Source organism: Diadema antillarum, unplaced genomic scaffold, assembly GCF_040938485.1.
Source record: "Diadema antillarum isolate AM-2024a unplaced genomic scaffold, OU_Dant_1.0 scf00000014, whole genome shotgun sequence".
Classification (NCBI taxonomy): Eukaryota; Metazoa; Echinodermata; class Echinoidea; order Diadematoida; family Diadematidae; genus Diadema; species Diadema antillarum.
The window spans coordinates 1,610,593-1,637,228 of record NW_027270903.1 but is presented as its reverse complement, the minus strand read 5'-3'; the positions used below and the strand labels follow the sequence as shown (position 1 = coordinate 1,637,228).

The window sequence follows — 26,636 nt, the reverse complement described above, 5'->3', positions numbered from 1 at the left end:
ATTGGGCAAAAACTGAGGAAGTAGTTTGCAACACAAAATTTTCCATCATTTTGGCTCATAATATGTGAGCTGTTACCATGGCAACATACTTTTTGTCACTGTCAAGAAATGTGTCATGCTGACCTATATCCTAAGACAAACATTCAATATGAATTCCATGAGAATTGGAAGAACACTGATGAAGCAGTTTTGCCATGAAGCATTTTGCCCTATATTTTACCAATAACATGCTGTTACCATGGCAACGCACTTTTTGCCACTGCGGAAATATGTGTCTTGCACATTAACATATTCAGATGAACATCTGTACCTAATTTCATAAAAATTGATCAAAAACTAAGGGAGGAGTTCGCGACGCAAGATTTGTACCCATTTTTGCCCATAATATGCCGTTACCATGGCAACGTACTTTTGGGTACTGTCAAAAAATACGTCTTGCACATCTACAACCCAAGGCACACATCTGTGCCAAGTTTTATGGGAATCGGTTGAAAACTGAGGAAGTAGTTCGCGACGCAAGATTTGCAACGGACCGACCGCCCGACCGCCCGACCGACCGCCCGACCGACCGCCCGACCGCCCGACCGCCCGACCGCCCGACCGACCGTCCGCTGATTCCTATATACCCCCTTCAAACTTCGTTTGGCGGGGGTATAAAAAGGGGAAAGACATAAACATGCGTCAATACATGGGTATTTTTATTTAGAAATCTCCCTCAAATTACACCTACTATGAAACTAACAATTATTGCAAGGGATTTTAAAAGAAAACCATAAAAAGTTCGATGTATCCCTTGATGGAGCAGCCATAGAGTTGACAAAGCAACCATAAAAGTCACTACAAAGTTGTCCATTAAGACTATTTAAATCTATATTCTCTTGTCATATTTGTGATACTCATGTCAAATTTATAGAAGTTTGTAGTTTAGAACCCAACTGGTGTAATTAATATGCTGATGAGTATTCCACATCAAATTTTACCTTTTCTGGATATTGATATCATTTGTTGATGTTGACTATAAACTTGCGACGCATTATTTTTTTTTTCATCCTTGAAAATGATCACAAATTCTATTTAATGATTTTGTCTGCTTAAAGTGTAATATTGGCACCATGGATTGGAGAATAACGTAAAATGGCTCCCCCACTGTCTAAACATTGACATATTTAAGGCCGTGATCAGTTTAAATCCCCTCAGTTAGCCCTAATCAACAGATCTAATCTACATGCATTAGGACAACATTTATTCATAACTAGACAGAATGGCCTGATATCAACTTGTAACCATATTCATGTGTCACTGCTTGCTTTCAATTACGATGATCTAGTTCAAGTCTAAGCCTAACAATCAGGACCGTGACAGTCCTCATGTCTGCTTTTCTCAGTGTATCAAAGCAGTCTGCCAGGGCTGGGTTTATAATCCCAGTGATTGATAACACAAATCAAAGAGCAAACATTGCTAGGTAACATAAATGCCTGTAGTGCTGGGCAATGGATAAACGACTGCCTAGAAACGGCACACTCTGGTGGGATCAGTTTATCTTGTTGCTGCTATGATTACATCCCTAAATCTTGCCAACTGGTGAATGAGCAGCTTTCTTATCTTTCAATAAACATCTCTCTTGACTGCAAACAACAAGAATGATATGGATTCTCCACTTCAGCCATCTAGAGATAAGAATGCCAGATTTCACATGAGAGCTTTTCCTCTTTCTACACACATTTGAAAGGACAAGTCCACCTTCATATACATGTGGATTGAGAGAATGCAGCAATAATAGTAGAACACATAGGTGAAAGTTTGAGAAAAATTGGACAATCTGTTCAAAAGTTATGAATTTTTGGACGGTTCCACAATCGCTGGATGTGAAGACTACTACAGCTAGTGATGTCATATGTGTACAATGGTGTAATGAAAATATAAAGAAAATTCAACATATTTTCACTTTTCTTGCATATAATCTCATTAATGTAGTGTTAAAGCAGAACCATGTGGACTTATTGCAAACATTATTTTTGAAACATCTGCACAAACTGGAGTGAAGTATGGGAATGTCTTGCTTTCTTTCCTTTTCCTTTCTTTCTAATGCAGTACATTTGTCAGTTTTTTAAGGAAACTTCAGCTATAGAAACACAAGTGCATTACTATACGAGTTAGCAATAAAGGTTATAGTATCTCTTTTGCAAGCATCATAAAATTTTGCATAGTTGGAGAGCAATGTCTCTCAATATCAGGTATGAAATCTAAATGAAATACAACAATGAGTTTTGAAAACAGAAATGAAAAACTAACCCACATCAATGAAGGATATGTTCTCATTTTGCACCAAGAATAATAGTTTGACATTTTTCAGGGTCCAAATGAATTCACTTGCAGTCTACAATAATGTTTCCCCCTTCATCGTAGAGAAGTTTCCAGTTTTTTGTTATTCTGAGGAAAGGTCTAAATTACCTACCTTTACAATAAACCAGCTTATGATAGGAATCTAATTTTCAGGTTTACAAAAGACACACACAAACTTTGATACAGATGTGAAAGCGAATGACAACCAAACTTTCCATGTCATGTTCTGCTGTGATTCACAAAACTTCACAGTTTTCCTTCTATTTGCATCAGGGCAGTGGTCAGATGCACAAACATCCTGAGGGCTGTATGTCCATGTCCTATTTTGACACCAAAACCAGAGCCATCCCAGATCTGATCAGAGATTGGAGATCAAACATGACCCCCCCCCCCCCCCCCAACTTCTTGCATTGGAAGCATTCTCTGTGTTCTGGAGGCTCAGCAAGAAATTATTGCACACTTTGCCTTGGGTCTCCAACTTGAAATGGGTGTCCTTCAGGCAGATGAGAGCATGCATCTCGTGTTGTAATATGATAACAGCTTTCAGGCACTCCTCCAAAGTCCACATCTCTACATTTTTTGTCGAACAAAATATGTTGTCTCTGGCCATGGCAGGCATTTATATTACAAGCTATGATAGAACATCATGTAATATGAGACTGCACATCACAACCATGCAATGTTGTAAATAGTTTTTAAATATCTTTAATATCCTGTTTTATTTTATCATTTTAATGTTTTTAAATTTTTTTTTACTATAGTAGGCCTAAAAATTGTGCATCTTGGGTCAACAAGGCTGATTTAGATGTTTTGTTTTCAGAAAGTGTTTACAACCCTTCTCTCTCTCAGTTTGCGATTTCATAAGGCAAAAGATTTTAAAGTCTGAGTGGTGTTTTAACCATTTTAGAATCTCATATTTTTGTTTAAAGTTATTTTACTCTGCTTTCCACTGAGGTGGTATGTGAAAGTGTCCACAGTTGAGCTTTAAAATAAAACAATTGTTGAAACAGAACTTTTGATAGTTTTATATATCAGCATGAACAGAATTTGGTTCAAAAGCAAGAAAAAAGCTCAATAACATTCCCTTGCAGTGTTTTCAGCTTTAGGGTCTTTGAATACATGTACAGGGTACATGTAACAAGTCACATATTTTAGTATACAATGCATGATCTCGATCAATGCACCAAACCAGAATCTATGAGAAACAAAATGTGTAATAAGCTTTCTTGCATTTTTGAAAGAAATATAATTGCACAGGTGTTAATCATGCATACAAGGTAACATAGTCTTGAATGTCGCAAGACAGAACATGCAGCATTTGCTCAGTAAATCAAGTGTATTTTACAACATTGCACAATCATGTGCCATAAATTAAAGACAATGTGGTGCCGATTCAACTAGTCACATGTCATGTTAAGAATGCATCATACTATGAATCATGCCAAAGGCACATGAGGCTCACACCCTTATAGCTCTCAACTGATGCTTGAGGCTGTAATAGATCTGTCATTATTCATCCAATACATTAATAAGAACTGTTCAATGTGGGAGGATTCAGTTTTTATGGCACTGCATATTTATGGTCTCATTCAGCTCAAAAATAAATGTAGATGTTCATGCTCACGAACCATGCAGCAAAGATTCAGAGTAGAGTACTTGAAATAACTTATCAATCATATCAAAAATGCAATCAATATTTTCCCCGTCTTTTTCCCTTTAATGATGTTACAAACTCTGGATTTCATTAAGCCTCAAGCACAAGAAAGAGGCGACTCTATCCATACATTTTAAATGTTCCTTTAAAATGATAAAATCTTGGTATGCTCCCCAACTTCTTTTTTTTTTTCATATAGCCTCCTGCCTTTTCATGAGTTGGCATGTTCTGTGTGGTACATTTGTATTGAGAGTGCCCAGTGATGTGCAACTATTTTGGTTACCATATTGTAATTGATTTCATGGCACCAGTGAAGTAAGAACTTTGAAGATTTGCAAATGCCTGCTTGGACTCAATTAAAAGGATTTTCTATTTATTATTAAACTACCAGCAATGTTTTTGCTTTTGGTAAAACATGCATTATACAATCTGTGCGTCAACAACTCCATGATGTTCAACGCTATCCTTTATTCCCAGGCTTTATGGTTCATCAAATCATGTCCATACAGAACATTAACATTTTGGTCATCAAAAGTCTTCCAATTTACATTTTGTGTTACACATCCTATTTAATTCATGCAGACAGGTATGGAACAAAAGATACAACACCAATGAATTTTTTTTTTTATCAGTTTCCCAAAATTTTACTTGCATGCTCACTCTGTCTCTCATCATTTCTCCCTCCCTTTCTCACTGATTTCAAGTCCCTATACTGCAAAAGTGGATATTTTCGAGCGACTAATTTTTCGCGCTTGGCCGGGTAAGAAGAATTTCACGTGTTTTCAATTCCACGGAATCAAGGCATCACGCACAGGAACATGTGGCAAGTAAAAATATTCGCGTGCTTTTATTTTCGCGCTAGTTTCTGGTTGCGCGAAATGCGCGAAAATTTCAACAACGCGAAAATTTCCACTTTTACTGTATGATTCCCTCCCTACTTTTTCCATGTTCGTCTCTCTCTCTTTGTCTTTCTCAATATAATTCCTCCTTTTTTTTTCTCCTTCCTCTTCAAGAATTTCTTCTTGTGCTCTTCTCCTTGTTCATGTCTAACTGTCTCTGCCTATAGGCTCTTTCTCTTTCTCACACTTTTTTTTTCTCTGGCACACAGAATCCCACTGACCCCTCCAAACATGTATTTTTTCCCCTAATAATTTTCATTTCTGATTCCATGAAACACAAATGGAAATTTTCACAATAACTTAGAATGTGTTAACAAATTGAACCAACAATTATGGATTTTTTTACCTATATAAATACAAATCAGCTCATTACAATAAGAAGGAAGAAAATTATATTCACATAACTTTAACACTAAACCATCACAATCATATGACAACATATAATCAAGCAAAGTGGACGAATAACTTGTCAGAATCCATTATATACTGTATACCCCATATATTTTAATAGCGAGTCTAAATTTTTGCAAATCGAGACTTCCCGACGATTTCGCGAGCGGTTGAATTCGCAATCGTCGAGTACTGTATGAATGGAGAAATACATACGTGTGCGTCACATTCATATCGGGAGTCTTTATTTTTGTGTGTCTTTAATATTTCGCGAATAGCACCTGACTCGTGAAATTCGCGTAAATAAAAACCTTGCAAAATATTCAACGTATACAGTAAACAAGAGACCCGCGGGTCTAGCGCTCACCTGAGTATCGCAAGTTCACCTTTCACGCAGTCACTAATCTAAATTATTCACAGCTCTACCAAAATTCGACCAGGCATTCTAAGGTAGAAGATGAAAATGTACAATAAGGGCAAATTTTTAAAGACTCCTTAATTTGGGGGGATTGGGGCCCCCTGGGGCCCTCTGGGTGGGGCATGGTGCCCATTTTGATAAATTGAGATCCTGACCCCCTAGGGATGCTACTTGCCAAGTTTGACGAAAATCCATCATGAGGTTTTATGGAAGAAGATGAAAATGTACAATTCAGGCCCCCATTTGGACCTTCCCAACCACCCCCCCCCCCACCCCTGCCCCCAAGAGGGGCACCCCTGGATCTCCTATGAACAAACTTGAAACTACAGTCATTAATGTACTCACTAATAGTATTATCTTAGCTCTATAACTTCTGACTCTAGAGAAGATCTTTAAAGATTCCTTCATTTTGGGGGTGTGGGACCCCCTGGGGGCCCCCTGGGTGGGGCATGGTGCCCATTTTAACAAATTGAGATCCTAACCCCTCAGGGATGCTACCTGCCAAGTTTGGTGAAAATGGGTCATGGGGTTCTCAAGAAGAAGATAAAAATGTACAATTTAGGCCCCATTAGGACCCTCCTCACTCCCCTCCCCTGGGTCCCAAGGGGGGCACCCCTGATTCTGCCATGAACAAACTTGAAACTACAGTCATTAATGTACTAACTCATAGTATTAACTTAGCTCTATCACTTCTGGTTCTAGAGAAGAAGATTTTTACAGATTCCTTAATTTTGGGGGGTTTGGGCCCCCTGGGGGCCCCCTGGGTGGGGCATGGTGCCCATTTTAACAAATTGAGTTCCTAACCCCCTAGGGATGCTACCTGCCAAGTTTGGTGAAAATGGGTCATGGGGTTCTTAAGAAGAAGATGAAAATGTACAATTTAGGCCCCATTAGAACCCCTCCCCACCCCCTCCCGTGGGTCCCAAGGGGGGCACCCCTGATTCTGCCATGAACAAACTTGAAACTACAGTCATCAATGTACTAACTCATAGTATTAACTTAGCTCTATCACTTCTGGTTCTAGAGAAGAAGATTTTTACAGATTCCTTAATTTTGGGGGGTTTGGGCCCCCTGGGGGCCCCCTGGGTGGGGCATGGTGCCCATTTTAACAAATTGAGTTCCTAACCCCCTAGGGATGCTACCTGCCAAGTTTGATGAAAATCGGTCTTAGGGTTTTCAAGAAGAAGATGAAAATGTAAAAAGTTTACGCACGACGCACGACGGACGACGCACGACGGACGACGGACGACGGACGACGGACGACGGACGACGCACGACGCACGACGGACGCCGGACGAAGGGCGATCGCAATAGCTCACTTGAGCCTTTGGCTCAGGTGAGCTAAAAAGCAAACCAACAAAAACTCTCCCTACCCTACACCCAAAATCTTACCCCTACCTCATCCCACTAATCCCACATACATTCCCACATATACACACCTACTTACATATCATTAATAATATATCACCACTATTCCCAAATCCTCTCCTTATCAAAACCATATATCTCATTATTTATACATCCTTTATAACATAATACATACACACACACACACACACACACACACACACACACACACAAATATTACTTATTCTCGCATATATCACTCCAGCGCAAGTCATCTACCTTTTCAGTTTCTGCAGGGAGTATTTGGAGTCTGTGTTGCCCTTGGAAACGGGTAAGCTCTCCAGGTTTGCCATGAGGAGGTTGACAGCTGAGTGCAGCTCGTCCACATACATACTCTCCATCTCCTTGACGATGAACTTTGGTCCTTTCTTGGTCTGCATCACAACAACAAAACAAACAAAAACCCACAATATCAAGCAGAGATAAACATTAATCCCGTATATATCTTCCTTTCCGTCATTTTTCAATATCCAAGTATACACCATCTGTTGTCTTGACAATGATCTTTGCATCCACCTCCACTCTGTACTTCCCCACTCACTAATAGAGACAACGCACAACAACAGACAAAATACATTAAAGCCAGACAAACTCCCACACCATACATGCATGTATGCAATGGCTAGACAGTCTGTGAATCTTTAACAGAAAACATGAAGGGTTTAGGTGGACGTTGACCTCTGCAAATATCAAAGTTTTATAGAGCTCTGACAAAAATGGTCATGGGGAAAGTTTCAACAGGAAATACAGAAACTGGAAACCATTGTCTTTTCAGCCAAAAATCAATTTGAATACATATATTGAAATTGAATGCAGCTTTACTGTCAAAGGTTACTGGTATTCAGCATATCTGTATATATATATATCACTGTGACCTTTAACTTCAAATTGCGACATTTGAGACTAGGATTGGATTATTTTCATCAATGTGTTCTTACCTTTGCTATTTGTTCGGCAAGCTGCAACCTCCCATCCAGTTCCCTCCTGATCTGAGCCGCCTGTTCGTCTGCATTGTCCAGCTATAGAGAAAGAGGAAATGATGAGGCTGATCTGACTGTGCAGGACCTTTAAGAGTCAAAAGATGGTTCATTTCATATTAAAAGTAACACATGACTAGCCAACTGAGGGCTGAAATTGGTATGTTAACAGTGTAAAGAAAAATACATAAAAATTGATTTGTGATAAAGAAATAACATATATGAAATTAGAATGAAAATATACATGACAAAATGAGTACTATATGAAACATGAGTACAATTCAGAATATCAAATTTGGATTCATAATGGAAAACGAAATGAAGGCTGAATAACAATGAATAATTCTGAGAAGAAATATTATAAAACTTACTGGGAACTGGGAGAATCTATGAAATGTTGTTTGCACTTTGTCTGAATCAGACAGCTTTGCATTTGGATGTGTGAAATTAGATGCATGTCTTAAGAAAGAAGTCTCTACATTGTGGGTTATATCATGATAAAGATCAGCAAACTCTTATACACAGGATTTGTTGCCTACTTTCTAACCATTCTATTTCACATTTCATACAAGTGGTTTTTGTTTTTAAATCAATGTAATTTGTACCACAAATTATTTAACACACCCTTTTCTATATTCTCTTTAAACTTTTTAACTGTGTGAATGTAAATTCATCATTAAATCCTGGTAAACAATATTCCACTATTGGGTAAATATACCCAACATGAATTTGAATGAGATCTGACATCATAAGAGTATATTGTTTATGATGGCACCACAACATGATTTTAATACCCATTATCTCTATGGTAAATATGCTCTTTAGCTTCTCCGAGCTTAACCACGGTTGACACAATATTCACCAGGACTTCCCTACCAATGGAAGGCCAAAAGGGAATCACTAGCAAAGACTGAATGCTCTAATTGCTGAAACACACTGCCTGATTCGTACTCCTGTTTTGCTGCAAGAAGATATACAAACACATGTATGTATATCATTATCAGTCTTCTTCTTCTTCTTCTTCTTCTGCTTTAGAATACACCCTTACAGAAATGCGAGCGTGCGGCAAGCTTGCAGAGTATTTGCTCTTGTACTGTAAAAGTGGATATTTTCGCGCAACTAATTTTTCACGCTCAGCCAGGTAAAATGAGCTCCGTGTGTTTTAATTCCGCAGAATCAAGACATCAACCACTGGAACATATAGCAAGCAAAAATATTAGCCCGTTTTTATTTTCGCGCTAGTTTTTGGTTGCGTGAAATGTGCAAAAATTTCAACACCTTGAAAATTTCCACCTTTACAGTAGCCTGCAAGCTTGCTGCGAGCTCGCAGAGTTCCTGCAAGCTTGTCATAAGTGTACAATTAACTCGCGGGCAAGTAGCGTGATCTGAAACTTTTTATCGCGAGCTTAATAAGGTGACCGCAAGCTTGTCACAAGCTTGCCGCACACTCAAATTTCTGTAAGGGCAATCTGCCTCTTTCAATCATGAATATTGCTGCAGATATTACCAATTTCCGTGCATGTGTGTGTGTATTTGTTTGACCACTTCACGGGGATTTCCCCTGTTCTTTAATTAAAAGAGAAGTGAAGTGGGTTCTTTTGAGTGCATATAGTGTATGAACTCACTACACATGGGACCAACAGGAACAAGTCTCCTACAAGAGACTTGGTAATGATGATAAAGTGCCTTGCCGAAGAGGGCACTCCTGCCGCATTGGGACTCAAACCTCACACTTGCACGGAAGCCTTTGGTCTTATCCATGTGTTCGTAACCTCTCAGCCACGGTACTTACTCATTAACTCATGGTGACAGCCGAAAAAAACATGGATGCGTGATGTGACAACACCAACACAAAATTATTAATTTGCAACTTAGTGCAAACACACACAAAGCATAGTAGGAGAGTGAGGTTTCCAGTGTTAGGTTGACTCAGGTTGTGACTGTCTACAGACAGTCTAATTCCCACTTCTTGCCCAAGAAAGGGAGTGGATTAGACTGTCTACAGACAGTCTAATTCCCACTTCTTGCCCAAGAAAGGGAGTGGGTTTTCTCTTTCATAAAAACCGCCCACACCGCCATTCTGAGTGACATGCCCCCCTAACTGACAATTGGGGACATTTATTATTCGCATTCACACAGGCAAAATAGTGGGATAACGACTGCAGTCTGAATATATACCACGGTTGGTGGTTTTTTTTTTTTGTGTGTGTGTGTGTGTGTGTGTGTGTGCTCGTATGGACTAACAGACATATCCCACTAAGACACCCATTGCAACAACTTATTGTTAAACTGTGCATGCTCGAAATCTATCAAAATGATCACTCTTGCCCTTGCATATTTGGGCGCTGTTCAATCATGCATGTTTTGAATGACGGGATAAAAAATCTAAATTTGCTAAATGTTCCTACACATTCGCCACAGTGCAAATTAACATTCCTCCCCATAGGCACACACACACACACACAACACACACACACACAAAAAAAACCAGCACCACCAAAGTGTTCATTTTACACTTCCTAAGAAACCATACTGCAGTCAGCTCCTGCTACGTAGGCTTTTTATATACCACCTTGGTTTTCTGATTTGTTTTGCAAAAGAAACAATTTAAAGGCCTATCTGTAAATTGCCATTCGTAGATCTAAGCCCCCATCACACTAGAGCGGATCGAGCCAACGAATGCCCAACGGATTCGAAAATTTGGTGATAACGCTCACATCCGTTGCTCATCGCTCGTGACCCGTTTGACGTTCGCTGTATCCGCTAGCTGTTCATACAGATTCACAGAGATCCGCCGGAGCCAAATTTTGATTTTGGACATGTCCAAAATCTTGAGCGGATGACAATCCACTTTGTGTTCGTTTAACATCCGCTGTTCGAAAGTTTTGCTCGCTCTGCATCCTTTTCTTATTCGTCCGCCGTTCGACCAAATTCGCCCAGCAAATCTGGACAGCAACATACGTTAATTAAACGTAGTAGAAAAGAAAATAACAGATATTCACAGCACACATGACATTTCACTATGCATAGTCTGGCTTAAGTAATATTGTATGAATAATAACTGCATTTGTAGTGCTTGCCATCGATAACATTATTCTAAACCGCTGCTATATAAGTTAACCTGTAGTATATGGGTATCTCTGCATGGAAATTGGGAATTGTGAAGTTCGACTCCCGTTATCATAAGATGAATAATGTTATCTGGTGAATTTAATGCTTAACCATGGTTAAAGGACTTAACCGTGGTTAAAGGACTTCACCTTGTATACATTCTGTATTGATGTTATTGATAAAACTATGCATTGTATCTCAAAGGTAAATATTGATAGATTGACTCTAACCCCTAAAACATTGAATCTCAAACGCAAATTTTGTGCAATACAACATATTAACACCTATCGACAATGTTACTGTGATTTTTCCATTGTTATTGGTGCTGCTGGTGAATATTATTTCCTGTAATTGATTAGTAGGACCCACCTTTTATTTATGATAGAGAATGTGAACAAGCATGCTGGAAGAGATGAGATGAAGAGAGGACTGTCGTGAGGAGACTCTTATTTTTTCTTTAGTACAGTATTTATTTTGATGATCTTTGATGATTTGCCCAATCACTCTTCATGAACATCCAGAAATCCAAGATAATGAGCCAAAACCAACATCAAATTTTGAAGAATATGCCCAATCGAGCTAAATATCATCATCAAGCTAAAATTATAACACATCATTACACGACATACCCATCAAAATGCTTAAACAGACAGAGCACGAGAGAGCAGACAAGAACTTGATTGTTCACTCATGAATTTTGTTAGCTTAGCAAGTCAACAGACAACAAAAGAAAGATGACTGTCACACAAAAAAAAGAAAAAAAAAATGTGTTCGAGTTTAAGTTCTGCTCAAAAGGATTTGGTGACGTGTGCGTCATTCGAGATCCGTCACGTGATTGCCAAAGTATCGCTTTGCATATGTTAGGCATTTGCTGGTCATTTGGTATGTCCGCTCAGCATCCGTTCGATGGCCTGTACGCATTCGCTTTCATTCGTTACTTTATCCACTCGTAACACGGTTGTAATAGTATATGCTCATCATTCGTTAGGCAAACGTTCGAAAACCACATTTTGCTCAAGAATTTGCCAAATTTTGCCCCTAAAAATGGTATCCGCTAGGCATTCGCTAATTTTTACGCTATAGTGTGACGGGGCCTTTAGTAGAACTATTCAGTTATGAATAGCAATAGAGATTATCGAGCAGTCTTGACCACTGATGCCCACTAAACTGCCACTTGCTCAACCAGGGAATAATTTTTCTGGTATCGCATCGGAATTTGCTATGCATTTTAACAACACTGCTACACAAACTAACTTTCGTGTAGCAATTTTATTCCAAAGACGTGTACAGGATACCATTCAAAATATTGTTTATCAGCTGAAACTGCTAATTAAACATGAGTCGGAAAATTATTCCCTGTCAATAGATAGTTTTGTGTACAATGAGCCTTTCAAGGTAAGGGACACTGCTTGGCCCACAATCACTAAGAAATAAGTTGCCCCCTCTGTTGTTTTGTATTGAATCTGAAGATTTGGAGTATGGAAAAAAAAGACACTGCTTGAACTGTACAATGGAATGATGACTACATCATTCCAAAGAGTGGAGTTTTCTCCAGAAATTTAATTTACTTTCTGCATGGCACTTTCTGCATGGTTACAAGTTTCAGGATTATCTGGCACTTTCAGCCCATTACAGTAAAGGTTCTGCGAAGATAATTCTCTCCCACAATGCACCGCAAGAATTGGTCTGACTATCCGCTTGGGAGTTGGGCATCCTGTAAAACTGAAGATGTCTGGCCAAAGTGCTTCATTCACTAGAACATTTTAAAATCGCTGTGCGTCATAAGCTGTCTATGACCTTTGCATGTCTGGCCACAATTCGCCTTGATTCCAGAAGATCCATAATCTGCAATAATCACTCTCTGGCAGACACATTCTACTTCAAATCAAAGCTCGCAACATACATGTATCTCTTGTAATCATGCGGTTCTATATTTACACACTGACTGTCATCTCCAATGTAAATCTACTGTCATCTTCTATTGCTCTCTGAGCATTGGCTAATTCTCATCTTTTAACAGATGTCTTCAAAGAATATCAGAATTTTTCCTACAGATTACATAGCATCCCCAATTTCTGCATTGCTGTCATGAAAGGTAGTCCTTGCCCTATAACAAGCTTGATGTCTATCAAAGGTTGTAGCACTTTTTCCCTTTAAAAGCAAGCCAGATGAAAAAAGCAGTTGCCCATTCCACTAGTGCAGCCTTAATATGAAAGGTAATAGGACTTCCAAGGCAAGCATGGTGTAAGAGGTAGTAGCTCTTTTCCACATGACAAGCAAGAATTGAAAGGGAATAGTACTTTCCACTTTACTATGCTTCATCAAAGGTCGTATCCCCTTTCCATATAGCAGACTTGATGTCACATGGGGCAAATACTCCCTGTACATAAGCCTGTCAAAATCTGTGAAGTTCATCTGTGCAAATCCAAATGGTATCCATGTGGCACGTTTCAGCTTTCAATTTGAACTGCTGAACAAATATTCATGGTTAAAAACAAACAAAAGCAAAAAAATCCAAAAGTCGATCAAACTCGATTTTCTACGCCTATACTGAATATGGTCTTACAGGTTAGACTCTAATGTTAGCTTTCAAATGATGTATAACTGACTTGATGGACGCAAAAAGTATACACAATTTGAATAGCTTTCTGAAGTTCAAATTCTGACAGAAGCTGTTACACCAGAAAATGGGGAGAAATTTAGTCTCTAAAAGCTGTGACCAGTCTCACATTTAGCCAAGAGAAGCAATATAATGTGCTACACTGTGAATGACTCAAAACGAGGAGTGGAAATTCTATAGTAACCATTATGAAGGATCTGTTATAATAGACTAACTTGAAATTTACTACCTTTTCTGTAAAAAATTTTGTCCTTTAATCATGCAAAATCTGATTATTTATCTAATCAGTCAGACAAAGTTATACAAGGCTTTCTACAACATACCATGAAAGTAAGAAAAACCAGTATCCTTCCTCCTCAGTAAACAAGTCTTGGAAACTCTTATCTAATTTCTTTTTAAAAAAGGCAAATTGTGGTTCTCTTCTGACCACCATTTTAACACAGATAAAGGATAAATACCTAACTAATCAAGAAAAATTTCAAACTGAAACTGACCTACCCATGGCAAATTGTATTGTGCATCTGTTTATGGGGATAACTAGTGTGGCAACGCATGTATTGGTGGTTTTGTTGAGCAAAGTCACAAATGATGCGACCAGGGGCAATTCTTGAACTATGCAACCGCAACGACATGTGGCAACTGCATGTTTGACATTAATGTGGTGTTGTAAACCATCTGGCGTTAGCAAAGCGTGACAGCCGTGTCTGCCACAGCTGTTCTGACGATGAGCCTTCAATGCATCAAGGCATCTACTTGTGGTTACGGTATTAACCGTTTATGGAGTCTGATAGCCCACAACAGGCATATTATCACCTATGTGAGCAACATCTAGAGATCACATAATACATCCAATGCGGGGGTTAAAAAAAGGCAACTTAGCACAGAAACAGTGAATGAACACACTGCCACACTTTCCTTCTTCTGTTTAAAAACAAAAGCTGCATGATTTTTTATCATTGAGGTGTATTGGAATACCCTTTACATGATACAGGCAAATGTACTTGAAATAAATTTGGACAAACACACCGTAAGAAAAAAGAAAGAAACCAAACTATACGTGTAAGTGTATCATAGAATATCATGACCACATACAGTATTGTAGGATATAGAAGTCACGTCATGGCCAATATGCAGGAATTAACTTGTTCTGATGCTTACTGCTGCTTTGTATGTATACATTTACAGTACCAATAACTGCTTTTTTCTTCAGTTTTTTTTTTGAGTGTGTGTGTCTTGTATCAAAACTATTAAAATGGTCATTGCTTGTAATGCAAAATTGCAAGTTAACATATCATGCACGTATGATAATAAACCACAAATGACAATTTTCCAAGGTGAAAAATAAATAAAATAATAAGCTAGATTGCTAATGAGAAAGAGGCCTAACAAAGAAAAAATAACTTATCGTTCACAAACAATATGACAAATAAAATTGAACATGTTCAACAGTTTGACTCACATGCCATAATTCTATTAAGTATCCTGAGTGAAGCTGATTCTAAGTTCATATCTAAGCAAGACAAGCCGTTTACTGTCAGTCTTGCTGTAACCCATAAAGGTTAAATAGATACGACAATTATTTACTATGTGTGCCGTATATTTAGCGAATTTACTTATCTATTTTTTTGCCAATCGGGATTTCACAACAGAATGGTTGAATTTGATAAAATTTTTATTGTGGAATGCAGGTTATGAACAGAGAAATGTATGTGTACACGTCACATTTGAGTCAAGATCAGAATTGATATTTCTGCATGTTGTTAAATTCGTGAAGAGCAGACTTGCAATATTGGATTTTTATTATTTTAGCACTCTTTTGTCTAGTATTGATATGTATTGTATTTTGGTTAAAAAAATATGAAAACTCAATTCAATTAAATCAGAATTCAAATTCAAATTCAAATCATTTATGTCATGTCATACCAATATAAGTACTGACAAATCTTGTTGTACACCCACTACTGACCCTTATCATCTATATTGTCTCTGGCTTAAACAGGCTTTTATGCACACCAGTGGTAAATGACTAAAAGAAAGTCAATTTTGCAAGTGCTGGGTTGCCTGTTAAATGTCGGCATCGTATACCACCTACTGCATAATTCATGTCATTGATATGCAAATTTGACTGCAGTGAAGCTCAGAGCATGATCCCCCCCCCCCCCACCCTATTCTCATGGCATGCCCCCAAATAGGCTGTTAATCACAAAGATACGATGAGTGTTTAATCTCATGAAACTTTCATGAGAAAGCCTGTGTAAAGACAAATACAGGAAGGTGGCTCTAGCCCTTCTTAAACTACATGTAATGGTAAAGCATTCACATCTCTGTACTGTCAACCACTGTGAGCAAGATGTGATATTTTGCAAATTCACTCATGCTTAAACATTCCATATATCCAAAGCATGTTCAGTAATGCTTGAAATACCACGTATTGAAGCTGAAAATGCATTTTGTTGTCGTCAAAACTGCGTCACTGATGGTAAAAACAACCCGGGTTTTTAGATGTGTATGCTTTTTCTGTTTGTTTGTCACCTCAAAATTTGATGTGGGTGATAAGTTGTAATGGGGATGATGATGATGATGATGGGGGGGGGGGGGGGGAGGAGGAGGAGGAGGAGGAGGAATGGTGAGAAGGGGCTCTGCAGCTACCCCCCACCCTGAAGTGACGCAGTTGAGGCCACGGTGTGGTGGTCGTTTCAGGCAGGCCGATGACTATTGGTCATGTTTCAGTGATGAATAAACAAGAGCCCTCCTGTGACTCGTCGGGGAGAACACAAACACCGGTGGGGTGGCATCCGCAGAGCAAGCTGACGTCATATCGCTGTTGATGTATGACAGCTAGCTTATTATAGCCCAGCGCTGGCTCACTTCCTCCCCTCGTACACGTATGCATGGGGTAGTTAGACCTTTTTTTTTTCTCTCTCTCTCTCTGTATCTCTGACACTGAGTGCATGCCACTACCATGTTGATCAATGTGTATCAATCATGACACCTGCTGTGAGTTTGTTTGTTGAATTCACAAGCATGTGAAGCAAGAATGTGAGCAACAACGGCTTCTTGGTCGTTACGTCAACTCAGCATGCTTCACTTTAAAAAAAAAGTATTGATCACATCTACACAAACAATTTTAACATTAATTGCAAAGTGTATGATCCTATTCACCAAAGAAGCTTCCTATTAAAAGAAATTTGATAGCTCGTCCTTACAGTTTTTGTTATACTCAACAATTGATTTTAAGCTCTTTACAGTACAGAACCTTGTCTAGAAAGAGCTAAGAGTATTTATTTTAAAATTTAGCATGTAATATGGACATCCTTTTCAACTGAGAGGGGAAATGTTGTCAAATCATGTACCATTTGCAACATGGAATTTACTAACCTCACAGTTAATTTTGCATTTCTCACAAAAGACATCGGGGAAAAATCACACAATACATAATATGAGGGGATTAACAATGGACAGCCTAGTAAAACATGAAGGTTTTGATGCCAGTAATTCACACTCAGTCATGTGAGATGAATTTCACACATTTTTTGAATACTTTTGCTGATCTGTAATTGTGTGAAATCACATCCAGAGATTCTAGCAAACAAATCATTTAATTTGTTTTCAATTTCCATGCCTCTATCACATTGCACAATGCACAGGAAAATTTTAATTTTGTGAAATATTCCACATTTATGTTACATCTCATTCCATTTACAGAATATCTAGAGCTTTTTTATTTCATTTTTGACATTAATTTCAGAACTACTGAGTGCTAATGCTCATATCACACCAAAAGATGTAATGAAAGCTACATTCATGATAGCATAAGATATTTCTACACTTGCTCATAACATGTAGATATAAAATCTGAATTTTTAGGACATGCATGACATGAAATATAACAGTACACAGCTATTACTGATACAGTGAGAATATGTAGGTTGACAATTTTAAACATATGAAACATGTTTCATAAAGAATATTTGAAAATGTATCACACTAATTACAAATAGACACCTTCGACTAACTGTTGGTTTGATAATCTTACTTCATCTCCTTTGTACATCATTAATCATGCAATATTTCTTCCACATATTTGTAAAAAAAAATTACTGTGGCTGAATGCTATATATGGCAAGATATTACCACTGCACACAAATTTAGGCTTCAATCACATTCAGAAAAATGGATGTAAAGCAAGACTTGCATACTACTAGGAGAAACATATACATTTGGAAGACATGTCATTGTTTCTAAATTGCATTTTTGAGACGTCACACAGCGCTTGACATCAAATGCACATCTTAAAGCTTTCATTCCATCTGCACGCTGACTCAAGCCAGCATGTGCCCTTGTTCCTACGTGAGCACGACAACGTACGGGCGACCTCTGACCTTTTCAGTCTGCACCAGAATGAGCATGACAATTTGAACAGGGACAGAAGCCACTATATAGCCACAGCACAGCGTGATCGTCGCATACGACGCTGGATGCGGCTGCAATCGGGCCCAGAGCTGGGCTAGCAGGCTTATGAGTTGTAATAATGGCCACAGTTATTGATCTGGCACGGGGGGCAGGCAGGCTCGCACAGGCGCTGGCAGAGCCGACCACATCCAAAGGTTACACTCCATTTACATTAGGCTAACAAGCTACAAAAATCAATACTGCACTAAATTATGGCGACGCTGCTCTGCAAGACAACCTGCTTTCAAACTCAACACTGTACATGTTTGTGTGTTTGCATATAACATACTTGTGGAAAGCACAGGATACGTGTGTGCAAATGTACTTGGCCATGTTCATACGTGTCGAGGTATGTGTACACAGCGGTGACATGAAAAGACATTTATGAGGAAATGTTAACCAATTTTTCATAATTTCTCTTCATTCCAGACAGCACAAACCATGTCAAATTCTACTGCCCCAAATCAAAGGAAATAGCACAAACCTACTCGTCGAGTAACAGAGCACAGCCTTGAAAATATACAATAGCTGTAGCCTCACATCTAAGCAGAAAAACAGGAATTGCATCATGATGCACGCTATGTTGCTAAAGGCTTCACAATAATTGCACAGGGGATCTACTGTGTTGTGTTATATTAAAGTAACAGTACACTGCCATTAAGGGCTGACATACAATGTAGCAATGACGTGTGCAGTGGCTGAGAGTGAAGTGGCTGTGTCCATGAGCAGGGCATAATTTTCCTGATATCACATTGCAATTTGCTATGCATGTCTTAAAGGCTGTGTACAGTTCTGGTCGAGGTGAGGATTTAGCGTTTAACGTTTTGCGAGATATTCAGAAACCACTCTATAATATGTCAAAGAGCATGCAATTCTAAGAGGTATCAAAAGTTTATTTGATGAAAATCAGTTTTGAAATGGCTGAGATATCCAAAAACAAGAGGGAAACAAAGAGTAAAAGGCGTGGCCTGTCGCCTTTTATTATTATAACTTTTTTGGATATCTCAGCCATTTGAAAACCACTTTCATCAATTAAACGTCGAATCTTTCTTAAAATTACATGCTCTTTCTTATTTCATGAGAGGTTTCTCATTATCTCACTTGGGAATGTTCAAAACATGAATTCCCACCTCAACCAGTACTACTGCTACACAAACTATCTTCTGTGTAGCAGTTTTCTTCCATAGATGTGTACAGGATACCATTTGAAATATCATTCATCAGCTGAAATTGCTAATCAAATTCGAATTGGAAAATTATTCCCTGATGATATCAAGATTAGACTTTGTGAAACTCTGACAGCAGTAAATGCCAAGCTTTAACATTACCTCGGGAGCTAACCAGGGGGGCATTTCATGAAGCGTTTAGGTCGGATATTTTTCTGACAAACTGTTATAAGCTACTGAAATCCTTGCATCTGATTGGCTGAGAGCAATTTTGTCTGACAAGTTTGTCAGACAAAATGCTTCATGAAATGCCCCCCTGTGCTTCATATCCTGCTGGCTCACAGTCAGAATGCATTGATGTATCTAGTCTACCCTTCATTCATGATCCTTAGAACAAACGAAGGGAAGAACACTTCTTTCTGCTTTCCGTTAATACAAAAATCAAATCAACAATACATCTTTAAATACCAGCTAAACATAAAAACACATAATGAATACAATGCCAGTAATACCTTTAAATACCCACTATACACAATTACATACTAAATACAATAACGATAATCTTTAAATACCCACTAAATTCACAAGAGGTAATTATGATTGCTTCCTAAACACTTTCCATTTTCTTGCTATTGTGACTGAAAAAAAACAAGAAAGAAAAAGCTTAAATTCTCTGGTGCAATATGACTTCATCTACATGCTGCTTGGCTACTCAATTGGTGGGTCAGGTGTCCTAATATGTGTATAGTCCAGCTGCATCTGTGACACTATGCAACACAAGAGGGCTTGATAGAACGGCAGACAATTCCATTAGGGCAATGATAGGGAAGGGCGAGTTAAAGAATCGAGGGCGGAGGGGGGTGGGGTGGGGTTGGTGCATAAAGGATAGCTCCAATGCCTCCCCAGACCAAAGGAGTCCCAATTACATTATGTGCTGACTGAAATTAATCCAATTTGTGCATTTGTGAGGCGAAGACTCGGTAAGTGATGAGGCTAGCAGGTGCACAGCACGGTGCGGAAGTCTTGGGTCTGGAGAATTTTCTGAGAGAACTCGCACGCACACTCCAGGAAGTCAACGGATGTAAAGCCATTTGTAGGCAAGGCCATTTGAGGGACATTATGGCGGTTACCACATCCACTATGGCAGTGAACGTTGCATCTATGCTAGCTTTTCACACGTACTTTTGATTTCTCAAAAAGCTGTCATGCCACGATTTAAAATGCAAAATTAATGCAATCATATATCATGTAAGACTTTACTCACATACGGCACCAAATGATTCATGTGCAAAAATTGCAACTCATAAGAAAAATGAACAGAAATGGGGATACACATAGGCTCTGTATTACAACCTGAACTCTACAAATGGCATGTGAATAGGAAAACTGAATTTATAAACAGCAGGACTTACTTACTATGCAAGGAATGAAATATTCATAAATTTAATTCAGGAAGTCGATACAGTGAGTGGAACTATCTTGAATATGGTATGAAACTACAACTACTTCAGTTTATGTTCTGTACTGGAAGTGGAAAACATGGTACAATGTGCATAACTCAATATCATGCAAGAGGCTCCAGATACAAACAATATACTGTATGGAATGATTGTAGCCTTTGACTAAATATTTACCTTAGTGGTGATTAAATTCCGTTTGCTTGAATTATTTTGCACACAGCTGTAATAGCAGACATATTGTCCTCATTTTGCTCAGTTTTGTCTTCAATGCGACATTACAACTGGTAGTACATGGAACTGTAAATAAACCAATCACAAAAGTGGCTTTTTCTGCTGCTAATATTAACTGCTTTCCAGCATATTATCTACCAGTATATACCCACTGAGGAACATACAAAAGTGTAGTATGATGTTGTGTCTATTATGTTATAGTTTAATCTTCTATGATGATGCATAATGTAATTATTTCCTATGTTGATCTTTCATTCCTCCCCATACAGTTGTACATGCTTCCACTTTCTTCTATTCTTTCTCCACTTTATATAAACGCTTCTGCAAGCAGCTCATCAAGATTTAGGCTTCCATCTATACACTTCTCCTTGACATCACATAAATTATGATAGCAAAAACATACTGACTTCTTTGGCATGGATTATTTCACAAATAGTGAATGGTAACGAGTGCGATGGTGCAGGATTTTGCAGGAGGTGAAAGATAGTGCTCTATTTAAAGAGGCAAAGCTGAGTTGAATAGTGCACCTCATCTTTCACCTCATGCGAAATCTTGTTCCATTGCACATGTGTAAAGACCATACACTATTTGTTTTATACAACACCTCGGATGTAAACAGTCTATGTAGTCCACACAGATTCTTGAATTTAGAACAGAAGTGACAACCATTTTCTGTAAAAGGTGAATGAGTAGCTGCACAATCACAGTCAGCAGTGTACAACGACTGGTTGAAGTTGTTTAAAAAATGAGTGACAAAAGTGCGCACTTGTAAGCATGCTTATAATTGCTGAGTGCGCGCAGCAAATGTTTGTTTATTGTGACATCAGAGCCATACAATGGAATAAAAACTCTGAGTCAGTCGTGAGTTTAACACAAGAATCGATGGAAATTGGTGGCGTCAGCCATGCGCTATCCATTTTTGCTCAAACAAAATTGCACGGTACAGCCACAGTGTGCGATGGTATTTTTAACTGAATGTCACGTGACAGGCAATCGACCGATTGCATACAGCTACATTCTTTTCAGTTGTTTTATTTAAACAATTCTACACAATGCTGGAGATGGAGATACCACATGATAGAAATGCTTCACATATTTCTATAAGAGAATTCATACAGCTGACATTTAAGGTGGGGGATACTTGTAGCTCGTGAGAAAATTTGTCTCATAAAGAGCCTGGGAAACGTAAACACAAACAACCCACAGGCGTCAGATGCAGGACGCAATTATGGGCTTGGTATTTCACTTGCCTTATTAGTCATCATGATTGTCAGCATTGACATTGATGAACTATCACATTAGAGTGCTGTGGAGGCACAATAGCTCTGCCAGCATGATGAACTGGGTCATTATCTTGTCTTCAGTATCGCGCTCCATGCAAAACCCATTAAACATGGCCTCTGGCAAGCTTTTCATAAAACAGTCCTGCAAGACTCTTGGTTATCCACTTTGTGTTTGTTATTTTTTTTCTGTACCGACATGAAAATTGTAAAGATACAAGGACCCTGCTTCAGCAGACCCCACAATTAAGTATGTCACTTCATCTGTGAAAAACAAAAACAATAACAAAAGGACCTTTTGTTAGAGCATTGTTTTTACATACTCACTCCAATATGAAATGTAGATCTTAGCTTTTGTTATGTCTTTTGAATTGCATTGTACCACATTCATCATACTATCACACATTTTTGTTCATCACTGTTATTGTCTTTCAAAAGTAAAATACCGATATGAGTCACCAAGTTGTGACAACAGACCTAGTCATTCTGGCGCTGCGCCAACATCTACATGTGACCATTCCCATGGTACATTGTAACTGGTGTCATGACTTTAAAATAGCCTGTACCACAAGGCTTGATCCCTCAGATACACACTGCCTGACAAAACAGAGACACAGGCAGACATAATACAGAGGGTCACTTCCATTTTGTGCTCAGGTACTTTGGGGCTTTCTACATAACTCCATCCTTGAGGTACTGGCTTGGAACAGGTGTACCATGGGTGCTATACAAAAAATACACTCTTACATGTATGTAAGTGTAACTCTCTCAGCATCAGAGTTTGCAAAGTTGTGGTATCATTGTTGCCACTAATTGTCCATGAACCAGCAGCTAGCAGTAAGAGCATTGTTCCCCCTGTCCACCGTCAGCGCCTGATGCTGCACCACTGCTCATGCAATATTGTACAAGCAATGTGTAGATTAACTGTACAGTGCCTTACATACCAGATAGTTTTGAGACTTGAGCATCTATCTCATAGAGAGCATTGAGGAAAACTGGACACTAATGTTCTTCATCATGCCACTTACTGCCACTTTAACTTGGCAAACATACAAATGTCTCCAATGCATACCAGTTTGTGCACAGAAATTCATCTGTGGGACTAAAGTAAACAAGGTTTTGTTTGATGCGGGCAAACATCATTTTGTAGGGCCTACACCCCTAGTCAACAATACCAACAAAAACAAAAACAAAAACAATAGGAATGTACTCTCATCATCTTGCCATTAAATTGAATAGGTATTCAATATTCCATAACAGGGCCTATTACCACACACACGTCAACTCATACAAAATCCTATTGACAATGAATTCTACTAGGAGGAATTCAAAGGGTTTTGAAAAGAGGAGCTCCAATGATCTGTATGTCTACCACATTGACACTTTTATAAATATCAATGGAAAGGAAACGCGTAATTCACAAGGAAACTTCTGTCACTTTCATATTTGTTTGGTCTTGTCAAAAAAAAAAAGTCTATGGTCTCAGTTCTTAAAAACAGGTGTTAGGAGAACAGTTCTTGCAAGAATCTCAAGGTGTTCAAACACAAAAAAATTTATACCAAAATGGTATAGCTATACGATGGATTAATGTGTCTGAATGCTGACTAATGAAATTTCATGTAACAGAACAAGGGTCAGAACATCGTTTAGGGTTCTAGAACTCGATCACAAATCACCTTACCATGTGTCTGGGCGTATGGCGATCATAGAACAGTATTTGACTGGGTGGGGCTTTAATGTGAGCTTGCATGAAAAGTGACCTGACTTGCTCGTTGAAAGTCAAATTGCGCACGATCCATGGTTGAAGCCTACTAGCAACGACCATAACAACATGTGAAGTGGAAAGCTGCGCATCTATACAACTTTTCTTTTTGTAAATGGTTGAGATATGCGTCTGAATGTTCCGTATGCTATATGACGTAAATTTTATATGAAGCTTCTTAAATCAAGTTTCAGCATAAATGTTTTGTGTCTGAAAAGGAGGTACATTTTAGCAACTTCCCATGGCAAAAGCCAATCAGAGAGAATGATTCCTGTCATCATCATGGCACTTGCCATTGCAGCAAGAATTGCTATCATAACAGCTTTCTGTGAAATGGAACCTTGATAGACATTAGAGCTCCTCAAAGGGTATGTGCTAGAGACAATACCAACAATTCTCGCTATCGCCAATGACGTAAAAAGTACCCGGATGTGGCTTTTTCGTCAAGATTTAGTGCACTTGGTAGCAAGGGCACTTCCGGCGCGGGGCATAATTTGCACAACGCTAGCGTGCGCGTACGTGTACCTTACCTATAGCGCAGCGCCGACCACGGGTACTAGTACAGTAGGCCGCTGTACCGCCCGAGCCAGCGAGTGGCCAGGCCTGTCATACTAATGTCTTGTACACTGTAGTCCCTGCCGGCGGCCGGGCGGCCTTGCATTAGCATGCACCATTACTGCACGCAGCGCATAAGCTAACACATCGGCCGGTACAGCGTACTGCTTGATCATGCGATCGATGTGCACATCACAGATCAGTCATCTCTGCATACGCTGAAAATATCCTGGAAAATATTCACCCACCTGGATGTACAGTATATCGTCATAGAATGCCCATCTTTTTTTAATTTGTTCTCTGTCGAAATGTCGCGAACACAATCGGGAACGAACAGTGATCTCGAATTTATCCTGTCTCCGAAGCAACTTCTTCCAAGTAAGTACGTACAATGTACGGTAGGCACTAGGCCTACTACCTAGTGCTACTACCACTACACAATGTACTAGTAAGTCGCGCGTGCACGTATTGCGCTGTGGAGTCACCCGCAAACTTCACCCACGCGGCCACGTCACGTCTCGCATGCCAGTAAGGGTCCTATTTCTGCAGATTTTTTTCATTTATTGTCGTGCGAACAACACATGGCAGCTTCGCAGCAACAACCAATAGTCGTATTAACAGCAATTTCTTCAGAATGGAGAAATTTCAAACCATATTAAAGCTGTAATTCAAGTCGAGAAAACCGGAAGTACACGTAGAATACAGTCGGTTGTGTGTGTAAATAGCATTAGTCACGTATCACGCGCGTACGAACGGAAGTGACTTTGCTACCGGACTATCCCATAATGCACCGTAAATGACGCTTAAATCAACATCCGGGTACTTTTTACGTCATTGGCGATAGCGAGAATACTTGTCCTATGAGATATTCCCTCAACTCAACTCCACAAGTGCCCTTTAAAATACACCACCTGTCTGACGAAGCGGGAACTAATAGTTGCCCCAGCAATGTGGGCTAGTGGGCTTGTAGCATCTTCTATAATTGGGCAAACTCCTTTATAGCCTCTGACACAGAATGGATACTTGGGAATGCTACATGATGGAGACTAACACATACGTTATGCAGTTTAATACTCACATACATTTTTTTTACTTGGGGGATGCACAACTAATAAGTTTCCTAATGCACTTAAAAACACCCCCAATAAAGTGCCATATAAATGCAATTATTAGTATTATGATTACTCATTATTTCAATCTAAGTTTCAATCTGAGTCTCAATTTGAATTCAGATATAAAATATAATTCAGCATTTTTTTCTTCAGATGGATGCTTATTCTAAGATCCATTGTATGTTGTTAGAATAAAAATGATAATTTGTAAACTCAGAATATGAAATGAATTATGGTACTTTTTTTTCTGTTGAGAAAAAGTAAGGCAAAAAATGTACGTGGCTATAATTACAATTTACAAAGGGAAAATTGTAGATTTGCCTCCACTAAATATGGTGTTATACAGAAATTATAAACTTTGCTTGAACTGTCTTCCCTTTCATATTGTTGTTCAAGTATATCTATCCTTGTGTACAAATGTAAGGAAAACTAATCACAGTGTCCTTTATCTATTCTAATTTAACAAGGAGAGATTGTTGTAATTCTATATCATATCGAAATTAAGAAATAAGTGTTTCATACAAAAGTAATTTCTTTTGTGGGAAATATTTAGAATGCATTCTAATTACCATAATTGAGTAAACAACGAAAATTCAATGCTTCATATGTCCTGCTCATGAAGACAAGTGGGGGGGGGGGGGAGGAATAGCTGCATTCTGTACAAAATGTCCAAACCACTAAAAGTCTACTGAGAGCAGAGACACCCATATCTTGTGATATCTACCTAAGATATGAACTAACTCAGCTGTACAGCAATATATTGTGCATTATTGTACAGTTTACTACAAGAGATCGCTTG

General features: G+C 38.8%; 1 protein-coding gene across 1 annotated transcript in view; it reads right to left on the bottom strand.

Moving 5' to 3' along the window:
- The window catches only part of LOC139723298 (calcium-dependent secretion activator 1-like), a 97,895-nt gene that overhangs the window by 59,619 nt on the left and 11,640 nt on the right, over positions 1 to 26,636 (bottom strand). The window contains exons 2-3 of the mRNA XM_071634561.1: positions 8,050 to 8,130; positions 7,331 to 7,485 (exon numbers count right to left, since the gene is read on the bottom strand). Of these exons, the coding sequence (XP_071490662.1) occupies positions 7,331 to 7,485; positions 8,050 to 8,130 (236 nt within the window). The remainder of the gene's footprint in view (positions 1 to 7,330; positions 7,486 to 8,049; positions 8,131 to 26,636) is intronic.